Source organism: Notolepis coatsorum, assembly GCF_963971535.1.
Source record: "Notolepis coatsorum genome assembly, chromosome: 13".
Classification (NCBI taxonomy): domain Eukaryota; kingdom Metazoa; phylum Chordata; class Actinopteri; order Aulopiformes; family Paralepididae; genus Notolepis; species Notolepis coatsorum.
Window position 1 is genome coordinate 44,201,682 of NC_140177.1, and position 16,029 is coordinate 44,217,710.

Sequence of the window (16,029 nt, forward strand, 5' to 3'; positions counted from 1 at the left end):
CAAGAAAATTTTTCAAAAATACTCTAGAGAAGGGAAGGAAACAATCTTAGGTTAATATAATACTTTTTTACTATAGTGTATTACTATGTTTCAGTACTAGTGACAATTTTTGGGAGAGGAAAAACATTCCAAAAGAGTCTGAAAATACAATATAAAAATGTACGATACGCTCACTAGATATATGTACTTTAGATATGGTACAATATATATTCGGACAACGTTTTGGGAATAAAACATACAAAATTTCAAAATATTTCCAACCTGACTTTCAACCAATTCGGTAGAATGGCCCATATATAGTGATCATTTATACATTCATATGACATAACTGTAACATATATTCTGGTTGTCATGAAAAGAAAAAAATGTATATGAAATGATATCACTTCATTTTGCAATACAGGGTTGAGGTTATACATACATTATTACACAATGAGACCAGGCAAACCTAAAACAGGAAGAAATGTCTTAGACTCCACTGGGTTAAGGGAAACAAGGAAAAGCCTGTGTTTCAATATGAATTGAAAATGGGGGACCCTGATGTAAACAAGACAAACGTCTTTCTCAGGTCTGCATCCCCTTAACAATTGTGTGTATTGAGCCGTACTGTATTGTACCCATTCTGCAATCTGTTAAATAAATAAAGTTTTCATTCATTCATTCATTCATTCATTCATTCATTCATTCATTCATTCATTCATTCATTCATTCATTCATTCATTCATTCATTCATTCATGTGTGTGCAGAGTAGACCTCATGTGTGTTGTGATGTCTGAGGTCAAAGTAGTGTCCTCACTATCAGAAGAGGACATTCTGTTATTTTCAGTCACTGCCGATGTCCCAATTCTACAATGCAATGCCTCTGTAGCCGTTTTGAAAACAATAGCTGTGAAAGCACTGGCTGGTGCTGGTGGTGCTTATTGTTCCTATAGGTGGCCGTCTCTGCATCAGAACAGTCCATTGTGCATCGTCTTTGGTTTCCCCTGCTGCTCCAGGCGTGCTGTACAGCCACTGTCCGTAGGAGGAGGAAAAAGGACAGAGCTCTTCACAGCACTATAGGTCATAGATGACGGAGTCATATCGTAGATGATGGGGTCATGGATGATGGGGTCATAGATGATGGGGTTGAGGGCCTGCACCACACAGAACACTAGGAAGTTTATGAGTGTGATGGTGAAGTTCTGGCGCAGGTGGGTGATGGGGACAACAAGGGGAAGAACATGCAGGTTCATCGCCGAGCCGTGGATCAGGATGGTGCAGTGACCCTTGTCATTAGACTGGGAGAAGAGGCCCACGTGAGAAGAAAGACCTGTGGTGACAACTTTGTCTTTCAACCAAGATGCATGAACTGGAAACAACTAGTAAGATAGAAAGATTCTGCAACTCTTGGAGGCCGATGGATGTTATAAGAATAATGTTCTTTATTGATATAATTAAAACCAACACGTTACCAACACGTAACCTGCTGAAAAAGAGTTGCCGATTTCTTCTCCCTTACTACAAGTGGCCCACACGACGGCCCTCCACACAGAGGAGTACATAGCACCCCACAATCAGCAGCAGCAGAATCAGTAGGGCCAGGGTACAGAGTCGTGTGAAGCCCTGCTCTCTACTACCTTTCCCCTAGGATGACAGAGCACAGGCCAACACAGCGAAAAGGACCGGATTGAGCAGAGCAAAGAACCAGGCTACGACAGACCGAGTGCTACGACTGATCCCCATACGCCACGAACCAAGGCTGTGTGTAGTGGAATGGCAACAGGACAGGCAGGTGTCGTGGGCCACGCACGGCGAGGTGATCATGGTGCCTCTGCCCAGTGCCAACTGCAGGTTAGCAATGACCCGGCAAGCCGGAAGGCATGGAGGCTGTGGGGCAGGCTGCCAACGGCGTTAACACAGTGCTGAGTCAAGAGGATGAAGCATGGCTTGTGACGGAGGTCAGGTGCGGGACACACTGCACCGAGGACACAGGCCTTTACAGTGTCCATCACGTGCACTCTGCCCAGTGAATCACTGGATTGTCTCTCAGCAATACTGAGAGAGGAATAACACTGGGAATCTAGTGACTGAGTCTAAACTATAGTATAGTGTTACACTGATGACAATCTTTTTGGTTTCAGTTGCTTCACACCACATCACATCCAGATACAGGTTATGTCAATAAAAGTGCTCAACAAAATACAATAAGGGGTAATATTGAGACTTGTTTGTGTTAAAATGGCGTGCAAATACAGATGGCATCATATTTGAGTTGCAAAAAAGTGAATACCTTTTTTAATTTTCCCATTGTCGTCAACAACACCGCAATGAATAGGACAGAGATGAGGAAAATGGTAATTAAGAACACACTAATATATAAATAAATAAAAACATGTGAGTGAGTATACATACAGAACAGACTACTGGTACAGTATGCCCATAGTAAAGTAAATACATGTAAACAACTGACCTATCTCAAACCCTGCCCTCTTTTCTTGATCATCCTCCACAAAAGATCTGAAGTTAAAAACACTTCTAAGACAAAAATCTATGTTAGCACCGGATTAGGGAAGCGTGATCTGAAGCGTTAAACTATTAATGCGACCTGATTCCTGAATATAGTGACCGAGAATGGTCACCTAATTATCTTAACAAAAGTGCATCATTAGCATTATGTTTGTTGTCTAAAGGGAAACATAATGGTACAATTTAAGATTTTAATGTTATCCGCATATAAAGGACAAATAAAACATCGTTAATTTGTAAGAAACCTCAATGAAAACGGTGCAGGGTAAGTTATATTCGCTATTGTTATGAGAATGTGATAGAATCCTATAAAAATGTGGACGCATTTGGTCACTGTGGCGGTTAAAAGTTGAAATTGTTTTTTGTTTGCATATGTAATATACAGTGTACTTGTTTGTAATATGTACACATTGTACATTTTACGTCAATATATTACTTGTGGCTATAACATAACGTACAATATGTACTTTTTTTCCTGTGGTCGATTAGTACTTTATTTTCATATTTTAAGCAAGATTGGTCTGGCTGTGGCTGGTGTGTGACCTGTGGTCAGAGCAGGGTTCCACCTACTGGACACGTCATGCTCCTTTATGTCTGCCTGGCTGTGAGACTTCACCAGGAGGAGGCTGATCACCCCCAGCAGTGTGTCTGTGCCATGGACCTTCTCTTCCCGTTGTGGCAGCGCCTTGAGCCTCCGGCGGCTTAGCTGCTTCTGCAGCTGCAGCTTGCTGGTGAAGAAAATGATCCTCCAGCCCACCTCCAGCGCCAAGGAGGAAACCTCGGCTGAAACTGTGCCACAGCACCCCCGCACCGCCTGCTCCCAGACCTCCTCTGAAGCACACAGCTGAGGAGAAGAGCGGAGGAGTTAAGGAAGGTCACTGTCACGCTGTTACTGGAAAAGCTTTTATTGCTACAATACGGTGTAAATTTATTAGGAACTGCATTTCACTTTTTTTTTTTTTTTGCTTTCTTTCCCCATGTCGACACCTTAAAATAATGGCTTAAGTCATATTTTAAACTTTTGAGAAAAACTGAATAAACTGAATCAAATATAGAATATATGATATGTAATAATTTCACAACTGGGTAGGAACAGCATGTTTTTTTCAACTAAGGATGTAGGCAATTTTACCAGAGGTGGCTAGCATCATGAAGAGATGACTTAAGCAAAAACATAATTTAACTCAGTGACATAAGCCATTATTTTAACACTTCTCTGCCACGCTTATATCCATCAATGTTTGATCTCTGCCACCACTTTAAGTCTATGGAGATGTTCACCTTCTTTGCAGGGCTATAACTTTTTTAATTGTATTGCTAAATTGACATTACTATGGCCCATTCAACATCGATTATGTAGGAACGTTTGACTTTTTCATTCACACATTCATACGAAAATACCGTCTAGAGTATAAATATGTTTTTTATCGTTTTCTGCAGTAATTCCTAGAGTGTGAGATATAGGCACAAATGCATATATTAGATTATCAAATGCTGTTTGATACCGATCGACGCTATATTAAAAATTTCAACTGTACATGGTCCTAAACGTTATGACTGATCATGCGCGGGTGAACAGAGGGGGGGGGGGGGGTCGTTTATAATTACGTGATCGTCGTTAAATGATTTATGTAGTATGGGTGATATATAGATCAGAGCAGTTTGTATGGTTAATAATAAAGAAAAACGCTGAAACTCACGGCAGCTTCCTCGTAGCATTGGGCGATGAGAGTGGAGCAAACAGATCCCAGTTATGTGATGTGGATCGAGGCGATCCAGTTCCGGTTTGTATAATACTAATATACGCCCAAATCATGTGGATTATTGAGTTATGGCAACGATCCATATCCACGGTGTGTGTCGAGTCCCGCGACGATAAACGAGTGGCCGGACGGAATTAGGGGACGGACCGAGCAACAAAGGGGATATCCGGTTTGGCAACTCACCGATCAGCCACCAGGTGGCAGTATTGAAGCGTTGCAGAGTTGTGCTGAGTCCCGCAGCATCAGACAATCCTCTGTGATTGAAATATGAATACCATGGCGAAAATATGAAATATGATCAGAATAACGTTGTACGCCGTGATCTGGCAGAATTTGAAACCCGTCTTAAGCCGTTTCCGGCGGGGAATGTGTTAATAAGGTGACGATGTACTAACACTTCAATGGTTTTCGGATGTTATCACAATTATGATCAAGTAATTGATCATTGTTTACAAAAAAGTGATAATGTGCCAAGAGACCTTTGTGTTCCATTTGACAAGCAACTTCAACGGAGAACCTACAGTATTACAAATCATGTGAAGCCTAAATAACATACCTGACCTGTTTATATTGCAGGGTCTATTCTCTCCCTTTTTCATTTGAGCCTTTATCACTACTTCTGTTGTAATAACCTCACCTTCCTGAACCTGTGCGAGGTGCATCCGAGCTGCCCCACATCCTCAAGCTCCAGGTGGGCTAAGATTTGGAGCAGCAGGGGGTCTGGCAGATATCCCAGGTAGTCATAATGGCCCTGGCAGAGGGCATGGGTGTACTGCAGGACGGGAAGGCCGAAGACCAGCCTGACCTGGCCTGAATAGAAGCCAGAACAAGTAACACACTAGTAACTGGGAAGGATCTTACTTTGGAAAACTTTATTCAAAATCAGATGTTTCAAATTGCCACAAGGAATCAGTGCAACCTCAGATTGCACCTGGGGTAAAACAGAGTCCATTCTCTTTGGATCAAATAACAAACTCAGCAAGGCCAACGGCTTCTCTGTTACAGTGAGTGACAATATTGTCACAAGGAAAGATGAAATTACATACCTGGGTTCCATCCTAGAGGCAAATCTTTCCTGTGACAAAATGGCAAACAATGTAATAAAAAAAGTCAGCCAACGAACAAGATTCTTGTACCGGATCTCCTCTCTGGTAAACAAGAATACCCTGAAGACTCTAACAGGACTTGGAGCACTCATTCAAGGGTACTACATATATGCTTGCACCTCATGGTACCAAAGCACCTCAAAGGCACTAAAAACAAGACTACAAACATCATAAAACAAACTGGTCAGACTACTGCTTGACCCTACTCCTAAAACCCACCTCACCCCTGCCTATTTTGACACGCCCACAACACCAGAGGGAGCTCCACAAATCATGTTAAACCCAGATTCAGCTCAAAAAAGGGACTAAACTTGTTTCGCAATTATGCCACAACAATGTGGAACGCCCTACCCACAGCCATAAAATAATGTGAATCCCTACCCACTTTCAAAACCGCTCTCAAAGAGCACCTACGGGAGGCTGCAATTAGAAACTGGCCCCGGTAAATGTCCAAACCCCACCCACCCCACCCAACCCCCTCCAATGTACAGTTTCTTCCCCCTCGAATGTATATATTTTCTTTTAGGATCTCTGTCTCTTAAACAGTACTGTATGTTTGTATATCTTGTATGTCATAAATGTCTGGATGTAACAGTACTGTATATCTGTATCCCACGAAGACCAAGGAAATTATCATTGATTTCCGCAGGACTGGTGACCTCAGCCACTCTCCACTCCTCATTGGAAATGAGGAGGTGGAGAGGGTTTCAAAATTTTAGTTTCTGGGCGTGACGATGTCTGATGACCTGTCCTGGGGATCAACATTACCTCTGCTGCGGGGAAAGCACAGCAACGCCTCTTCTATCTGCGGAAGCTTAAATGGGCTAAACTCCCACAGGGACTGATGGCTAACTTCTACCACTGCGCAGTAGAGAGTGTGCTTGTACGGACTACTGGTGTGGTTCTCCAGCTGCACCAGGGCAGAGAAGGAGGCCCTCCACAGAGTGGTCAAGGCTCAAGTTTCAAGTTTCAAGTTTCTTTAATAGTTGTCATACAGAAGTACAGAATACTTTTATACAAAATGCTTCTTACTGTTGCGCTCCAGAGACTGTGCAAGACAAGATAAGTATGAAATAAAATAACATAGTAAAATTAGAAGTAAAAAAAATGAGGTCACAGTGTTCAGTTTAGACATATGTACAATGTTCGATGCAGAATAGACGTAGTTACCATACAATATACAATACTGTGCAGTGTACTAATATACAATACTATATAGTGCAAGGCAGAAATGGAGAAATGGGACGAGGTGCAATTTAGGTACAATTCACAGTAGGTGTACGAGTTGTAGTGCAAATCCTTTATCAATAAATATAAAGTGTAAGTGTGTTTGTGTGATCTAAAGTGTGGAGAGTGGGTGCTGCAGTGTGTTGTTTGTTTGAGTGAGTGTGTGCGTGTGGGTGTGTGTGCTGTGTGCATTTGATGGTTGTTGCATAGTGATTATTGTTCGTTTAGCAGCCTGATGGCCTGGGGATAGAAGCTTCTTCTGAGTCTTTCTGTGCTCGCCTTAAGACTCCGGTATCGCTTGCCTGACCGCAGCAGTTCAAAGAGGCAGTTGTTCGGGTGGCTCGAGTCCTTAATAATTCTCTTAGCCTTCCCCTTGCACCGCTTGTTGTAAATGTTCTGGAGGGTGGGAAGCCCCCCTCCAATTGTGCGTTCGGCTGAACGTGTCACTCTTTGTAGTCTGCTACGGTCTTGTGCAGTGCTATTCCCAAACTAGGAGGTGATGTTGCCGGTCAGGATGCTCTCTATTGTACATGAGTAGAAGTTCCTAAGGATCTTCTGACTGACTTGGAACTTCCTTAGGCGCCTGAGGAAGTAGAGGCGTTGTCGTGCCTTCTTCACAACACTGTCAATGTGTGTGGTCCATGTCAAGTCCTCGGATATGTGGGCTCCGAGGTACTTGAAACTGTTCACTCTCTCAACCGGTGCCCCGTCGATGCTGAGGGGGCTGTAGTCCTTGACCCCCGACCTCCTGAAGTCCACAATCATCTCTTTTGTTTTGCTGACGTTCAGGGAGAGGCAGTTTTCCTGACACCACTGTGACAGGTTCTCTACCTCTTCCAGGTAGGCCCTTTCGTCGTTGGCAGAGATCAGGCCCACCACTACTGTGTCATCAGCAAATTTGATGATGGTGTTGTTGTTCCGCTGTGCTACGCAGTCATGTGTGTACAGGGAGTAGAGGAGGGGGCTCAGAACACAGCCCTGGGGGGCCCCTATGTTGAGCGTGATGGATGAGGAGGTGCAGTTGCCGGCTCTTACCACCTGGGGTCTGCCCGTCAGGAAGTCCAAGACCGACTGGCAGAGGTCATAGTTCAAGCCCAGGTCCCTGAGCTTGGCTATGAGTTTGGAGGGGACTATGGTATTGAATGCTGAGCTGTAGTCGATGAACAGCATTCTCACATAGTTCCCCTGCCTCTTGTCCAGGTGTGATGCTGCTGTGTGCAGCACATGGGCTATGGCGTCCTCCGTGGACCTGTTGGGGCGATATGCAAATTGCAGAGGGTCCAGGTTGATGGGGAGGGAGGAACAGATGTAGCCCTTCACTAGCTTCTCAAAGCACTTCATGGCTATGGAGGTGAGGGCTACAGGGCGGTAGTCGTTGAGGCAAGCGGGCATAGATTTTTTGGGTACAGGGATGATGGTGGACTTCTTCAGACAGGTGGGGATGACAGCCTGTTCCAAGGACAGGTTGAAGATGTCAGTGAATACCGGGGCCAGTTGGTCGGCACAGACTTTTAGGACGCGGCCGGGGATGCCGTCCGGTCCTGCTGCCTTCCTGATATTCACTTTTTTAAAGATCCGTCTCACCTCATGCTCTGTTACCCTGAACACTGAGTCTCCATCAGCAGACCCCCCCCCCCCCCCATTGCCGTGGTTTGTAGGCTGGTGTTGTTATTCACAGCCAAAAAAAACGCATAGAAGGAATTGAGATCATTTGCTAAGGAGATGTCACTGTTCAGTTTGAGGGGGGTGCCTTTGTAGTCTGTCATTGTTCTGAGGCCCTGCCACATGCCTCTAGAGTCAGCCTGTTCAAACTGAAGTTCAACTTTATCCCTGTAACGCCGTTTTGCCTCTATTACTGCTCTCCTGACGTTGTATCTTGCCATCTTGTGTTCTTCCATGTTGCCTGTCACCAGCCCGGTGTTGTATGCTGATGTGCGCACTTTCAGAGCCTCACGGACGGATTTGTCTACCCAGGGCTTTTGATTTGGGTAGATTTTAATTTTGGTGGAGGGGATTGTTTCTTCTACCAGAGTACAGACATAGTCAATCACTATGCGAGGAGGATCACTGGAGCTAGCCTCCCAGATATCTCCACAGTCTTCACCTCCCGCTGCCTACGTCGTGTGAATAACATCTTACAGGACCAGTACCACCCAGCACACCATCTCTTTCAACTGCTGCCCTCTGGTCGAAGGTATAGATCCACCCAGTCCGGAACTAGCAGACTGACCAACAGCCTCTATCGACGGGCTGTCAGGCTGCTCAACGATCAACATCAACTTGCCGCTCCAAACTAAATTTCGTTGTACCAACAATGACAATAAAGATTCTATTCTATGTCGTGTATGTCATAAATGTCATGATTAATTGAAAATGGGGGACCCTGATGTAAACAAGATGAAAGTCTTTCTCTGGTCTGCATCCCCTTAACAATTGTGTGTATTGAGCTGTACTGTATTGTACCCATTCTGCAATCTGTTAATAAAGTTTTCAATCAATCAATCAATCAATCAATCAATATATACATTCAAGTTAATCTTATAACACCGGACATCATCTCAGAATATCAGAATATCACAATAATAAAATCTGTTAATAAAATGTTCAATCAATCAATCACACCTACAGTAAACTCATATATCTAAGCCTGCATGGGGAAATAATAAATAATACTCAAGAGATTACAGAGAGAGCAGCAACTCTGGATATGTGCATCGCTCTTCTAGAATAGCTCTCTACCACAACTGCCAATTTATGACTGAATGGATGATAGGGCCTGCATTTCAGGAATGAAGCCATGCTGGTATAACCCTCTATAGCAGGGGTCAGCAACCTTTTTGACATGGAGTGCCTGTTTGAAATATAGTTGTAACTAGTGTGCCTCAACAATATTCCATGCATCGTACATTTTTTTTCTCATAATCAGGTATTTTTAATGATAATTTTTACATTAATACATCATTATTGTTATTGTTATTATTAACAATATTATTATGATGGTTGGATCAACCCTAAATCTGAGTTGGGGGGGGGGGGGGAATGCAATGCAGACAAACAGCTGCATACAGTGCGACCATTTCACTCACATTTGCCCATTCATTTTTGGACACATCACACACCATCGGTGTGTGTACTGTACGTGTGCTGTCATAGCTCCACCTACAGGCCTAATGGAGAACACCAGGATGTGAATGGAGGGTGAATGTGAGGTATATCGTGTAAATAAGTTTTGATTGATCGCAAGACTACACTGTACATTTTTTTTATAATAATAAGTTACCAGAACCAGTTTTCAATCCATAATAAGTTAACAGAAAAATAAGTACACAACCACATTATTTCAACCTAATAAAACTATGTTTATTGTCATTGTTTTAAGAACACAAGTTGACTTGGTAATACTCACATTTTGAAAATGGCTTTTAACATGTGCAATGTTCAATGAAATAGAAAAATAAATAATAAAATGTGTTGATTAATCCCACTGGTCACAATGGTGACCGTAATAATGTTTTTGTTATAAGGCTCTGCAAATGTTACTGAATGATGTAGCAATGTATTTCCAGCTAAATTGAAATAATAAACAAATAAAGGGTCTCAATTAAATATGTGGTAGTAAAAAGAACCTGTGGGAGGATTTCAACAAGATAAATGCGACAACAGTGCAAAATATTTCACTATAATATTTCAAAGCAAAAAGAAAAAAAAATAATACTTTTTTTTTATACTGCTGCCCCCTGTGCCTATGAAAATGCCCCCGCGTGCCTATGCATGCGTGCCTAGGGTTGCCTACCCCTGCTCTATAGCAAAATCCTGTCACTTAAGGTGACTTACTTGCGTTCAGCTTTTCTCTGATTGGCCACGACCCCCACGTGACCGCGCGCTAGCCCGCCCCCTTTTGCCGCTCCTGTATGTTGCAGCGCGGCACGAGCGGCAGAGGTCCCTTGCGGAAATGAAATGCGGAGCTGTAATGTTATGTCCGAATCGAATCACGCGAATACACAACATATTTATCAAAACAACTACGCGATTCACTCGTCACTGTACATCAGTGGAGGCTGCTGATTGATTAACTAGAAATTATACATTGTAACGTTATATAATGTATAATGTTATTTCGCGTTTTTAATGTCAAAAAACAACTACCAGATTCACGCGTCACTGTACATCAGTGGAGGCTGCTGACTGAACTGTACATTTTTTTTCTTTTTATTATTGATCTTTTTCCCCCTCCTTTTTCCTCCGATTTTCTCCCATCCCAATGTTAGTCGTTATGCCAATTCCCAATCCCCTTCCTGGTCGCTGCGCACTTACCCCCCACAGTCGGTCTGGGAGAGTGGAGGCTACCACGTGCTTCCTCAGACACACGTCCAGCCAATCAACCGCTTCTTTTCACCTGGCAGCGCGGATTCTCACTGAGAGGGCGTAGCGTGTGGAAGGATCACACTATCCCACTTAGATCCTATCCGCGCTTAGCAGGCGCCCCGACCGAACTGTAGGAGTCACTGTTTACAACGACCCGGACCCACCCCGCCAGCTTCTCCCACCCTCTAATACTGCCAATTGTATTAGTGTGAACGGCCAGCCAAGCTGGTGACAACCCCGGAGCTGTGAGCTGGATTCGAACAGGCGAATCCAGCCGCTCCGGGGTACGCACCTGACCGCCCTGAAACTATACATTGTAACGTTATAGGTTATTTCGCGTTTTTTATTCATAACGTCATAAAACAACTACCAGATTCACTCGTCGCAGGTAATGTAGTTAATCAATCAAACATGTAACCTACTGTACCTTACTGTACATATGCTTTTACTGTACCTCTGCTGCGGCCTACAGCACAGCAGGTAATGTAGTTAATCAATCAAACATGTAACCTACTGTACCTTACTGTACATATGCTTTTACTGTACCTCTGCTTTGGCCTACAGCGCAGCAGGTAATAAAATGCATTAACGACACCCCTTACCTCTGTGCTGGCTTGCACGTTGGCAAGCCAAAAGCTTGCACGTTGGCAGCCACGTTGGCAGCCACGTTGGCAGCCTGCGGCTCAAACCCTGCCCTCTTTTCTTGATCCTCCAATCACAACTGTCCAATCACAAAGTTTGTCCGAGGTAAGCGACAGTTGTGATTGGAGGATCAAGAAAAGAGGGCAGGGTTTGAGATAGGTCCATTCGCCCGCATGCAGCGTCCATCTTGCTTAGTTAGTTAGTTAGTTAGTTAGTATAACCAGCTGCAAATATGGCGTTAACCAACAGCGCTAATATGGCATTAACCAACAACGAAACCAACACTGCTAATATGGCATTAACCAACAACGAGCACCTGCGTGGCGTCTCAGAGCACCTGGGGAGTGGGGGAGCCTCATGCGCATGCGCGGCCAATCAGTGGTCGCACGTGACCAGAAAAGTCGCGTGAAACAATGCAGACCACTGATTGGTCAGAAGAGAGACGCGTCACTCGTTCTGCCGCTCTGTCGCGCGCTGCAACGCGGCGCGCCACACAGAGCAGCAGGGCGCGGATAAGGGCGTGTGCTAGCGCGGTCACGTGGGGCGTGTTGCCAATCAGAGAAACGCTGAACGAAAAGCTGAACGCAAGTAAGTTACCTTAAGTGTTCACGCGTCCCGCGTGCCTTGCTGAACCTATAGAGGCCTTAATTGTCACCATTCTGATTGACAAGCTAAAAGCAATTGGTTTTGATAGTCTATCAGTGAGCTGGATGCAATCCTACCTTGAGGGGAGGGAACAGATGGTGGAGGTAAACGGTACCCTATCCCCCCCCCTCACAGTGAGCTGTGGTGTTCCACAAGGAAGCATACTAGGACCGCTACTGTTCCTAATTTATGCAAATGACATGTCGTCAGCTTGTGACTGCAACTTGTTCCTGTTTGCGGACGACTCAGCCCTGCTGGTCTCTGACAAGAACAAGTTACAGGTTGAAAAAACCCTCAGCTCGGAACTAGGCAGAATCTGCATATGGCTCGCTGATAACAAACTATCATTACACATGGGCAAAACAGAGTCCATTCTCTTCGGTTCAAATAACAAACTCAGCAAGACCGACGGCTTCTCAGTTACAGTGGGTGACAATATTGTCACAAGGAAAGATGAAATTACCTACCTGGGTTCCATCCTAGAGGCTAATCTCTCCTGTGACAAAATGGCATCCAATGTAATAAAAAAAGTCAACCAACGAACTCGATTCTTGTACCGGATCTCCTCTCTGGTAAACAAGAATACCCTGAAGACTCTGGCAGGAGCACTCATTCAGGGGTACTACGACTATGCTTGCACCTCATGGTACCAAAGCACCTCAAAGGCGCTAAAAACAAAATTACAAACATCTCAAAACAAACTGGTCAGACTACTGCTTGACCTTACTCCTAGAACCCACCTCACCCCTGCCCACTTTGACAACCTAGGATGGCTTAGAGTAGACGACAGAGTACAGCAACTTGCAATGGGCCTGGTCTACAAGATACACTACACGACCAAGGTACCCATGTACATGTCAAAATACTTCCCAAAGGTCAGTGAATACCACGATCACAACACCAGAGGGAGCTCCACAAATCATGTTAAACCCAGATTCGGCTCAAATAAGGGACTAAACACGTTTCGCAATTATGCCACATCAATGTGGAACGCCCTACCCAAAGCTGTAAAGGAATGTGGATCACTACCCACTTTCAAAACCTCTCTCAAGGGACACCTACGGGAGACTGCAATTCAACACTGGCCCCTGTAAATATCCTAACCCAACCCCCTCCAATGTACAGTCATGTACCTAGTATGGTTTTGTCAATAGTCCAATGTACAATTTTGTTTGTTTGTACAGTGTCTCCTCCCCCCCCCCTCAATGTACAGTTTTGCTTGTTTATACAGTGTGCCCCCCCCCCCCAACCACCTCCAATGTAAATTACCCAGTATGGTTGTCAATATCCCAATGTACCCAACCCCCCCCACCCAACCTCCTCCAATGTACAGTTTCTACGTCAAATGTATATACTCCCTTTTCTTGACTCCTTCTGTATCACAAACAGTACTGTATTTGCAAATCTGGTATGTCATAAATGTATAGATGTAGCAGTACTGACTATCTGTATGTCATGTATGTCATATATGTCCTGATGAATTGAAAATGGGGGACCCTGATGTAAACAAGACGAAAGTCTTTCTCTGGTCTGCATCCCCTTAACAATTGTGTGTATTGAGCTGTATTGTACCCATTCTGCAATCTGTTAATAAAGTTTTCAATCAATCAATCAATCAAAGAAGTTACATAATATAAATATCTTACTCTGAAGTCGACTGTCATTTAAGTAGTCCTGGTGAGCTTCTTTCATCTCTCCAGGCCTGCTCGAATGTCTCAGAGATATCGTCCACCACCTCCAAATCACCTAAATTAATATTGTAGAGGTGCAACGATGACGTCAAATACTGCAAATGACCATTCGAAACTGGCCCCGGTAAATGTCCAACCCCCCCCCCCCCCAATGTACAGTTTCCTCCCCCTCAATTGTAGAATCTCTGTCTGTAAATAAATGTGTATGTCATAAATGTCTGGATGTTACAGTACTATCTGTATGTCATGCATGTCATAAATGTTAGGAATTGAAAATGTGTTACCCTAATGTAAACAAGACGAAAGTCTTTCTCTGGTCTGCATCCTTAACAATTGTGTGTATTGAGCCGTACTGTATTGTACCCATTCTGCAATCTGTTCATAAAGTTTTCAATCAATCAATGAGTGCCAGATTGGATTGTTGGATTTACACCTCATTAAAATGGAAGGTGAATCCAAAATTCCTCCATCCACTCATGTAACGTTAATATTATCTTCTCTCTCAACCACTCAGTCACAGTGGCTGGTGGAACGACAATATCAACCACCAACCGAGCATTACATTTAGCTGGGTGCTGGTGGTGGTAATATACGTTACCTAGCTAGCGTTAGCAACGAGTTAGCAGGTCATACACCGTTTATGTCATCCAAGAAAAAATATATATTATCCGCAAAACACAATGACAACAACTTACATCAGATTTTGTGACAGCTAAATTATAAAACTCTTTAGTCAGTGAAGGAGGGCCTAGTCCACTGATTTCAAATAAACTGTCTGGCAGCAGAGACGCCATGTTCATGTTGGGTCGCTTTATATGTTGCCATGACAATGAAGGGTGAGCTCGGAGACGGAACATGCCCGATACGAGTTTTTGAGTTTTGAACGGAGATTCCGTATGCAGCTGCAGAGCCGCAGAGTAGCGCTCTCAGGGAGTAGGGTCGAGCTGCAGCCTCGAAAGTCTTTCTCTGGTCTGCATCCCCTTAACAATTGTATGTATTGAGCTGTACTGTACTGTACCCATTCTGCAATCTGTTAATAAACTTTTCAATCAATCAATCAATCAATCGGTCCAGATTGGGCAACTTCCGCCCAGCCACAAGATTATTACTCCCGTGACAGGGCAATGCGCTGATTGGCGGAAAGTACGGAAGTATCTCGAAGTACGTCTGACGTACGTCTGACGTTTCTCTACGTCCGTTAGCGAACGTGTTAATTGAACGTCAAAATCAAAAGCAAGTACGTCTGCGCTGACGAGAGGGGGGGGGGGGGGCTTGTATTGATCAGGTTAGTAGATATTGTACCAATCAGGTATTACATTCCTGTACTATTGTTTATACTCTGCTCCTGTGTTGTAACCCAACCCCCTCCAATGTACAGTAAATGACCAAGTATGGTTTTGTCAATATTCCAATGTACAGTTTTGCTTGTACAGTTGTACAGTGTAAAATGTAAAATGTAATTATTGGGTTGTTGTCGTCGCAGACTCACTGGATGTTCAATTTGCGGCTCTGTCTTCAATTTCATGCCGCGCGCACAGGGCAGCGGCAGCAGCAGCGGTGGATAGGGGCCGGGGGGCGTGAATATTAAAGGCAACCAACTTGTGTTCAGCTTTTCATTCAGCGTTTCTCTGATTGGCCACACGGCCACGTGACCGCCCTAGCACACGCCCTTTTCAGCTGAGACGCGGCAAAAGCGCTGGTCGAACCAACGCGCTGCTCGAACCAGTTCAGACAGAGGTGTTTATTTATATTAATAAACATATCTACTAGAAACACTGGTGTTCTGTTGTGTGACTGTACTAAACTCTTCCACCACATGACCGACATTTGACATACAGTACACCTCCTATCTATGTTGGGATTATGTTTGGTCATGACAAAACAATAAAAATCGCTACTGTTAGTAATGCTGCCACCACCCACTTCAATGACAGAGCTCTCATATTTGCGAATGCATAAACTATATCTTAAATTATGGCGATGTGTCTAATATGGCTGTCGCGAAGTCATTGATAAGCGACAGCCATATTAGACACATAGCCATAATTTAAGATATAGTTTATGCATTCGCAAAATATGAGAGC

The 16,029-nt window shown here is 44.0% G+C and overlaps 1 protein-coding gene across 1 annotated transcript; it reads right to left on the minus strand.

Moving 5' to 3' along the window:
- Nucleotides 1-948: 948 nt before the first annotated feature.
- On the minus strand, nt 949-14,739 carry fbxo36b (F-box protein 36b; the record flags this gene model as incomplete). The annotated part of the gene is made up of 5 exons (XM_084327654.1): nt 949-1,310; nt 3,077-3,350; nt 4,907-5,079; nt 13,901-14,000; nt 14,641-14,739. The coding sequence occupies 5 exons, from the start codon at nt 14,737-14,739 to the stop codon at nt 949-951; spliced, it is 1,008 nt and encodes a 335-aa protein (XP_084183780.1).
- Nucleotides 14,740-16,029: the final 1,290 nt, after the last annotated feature.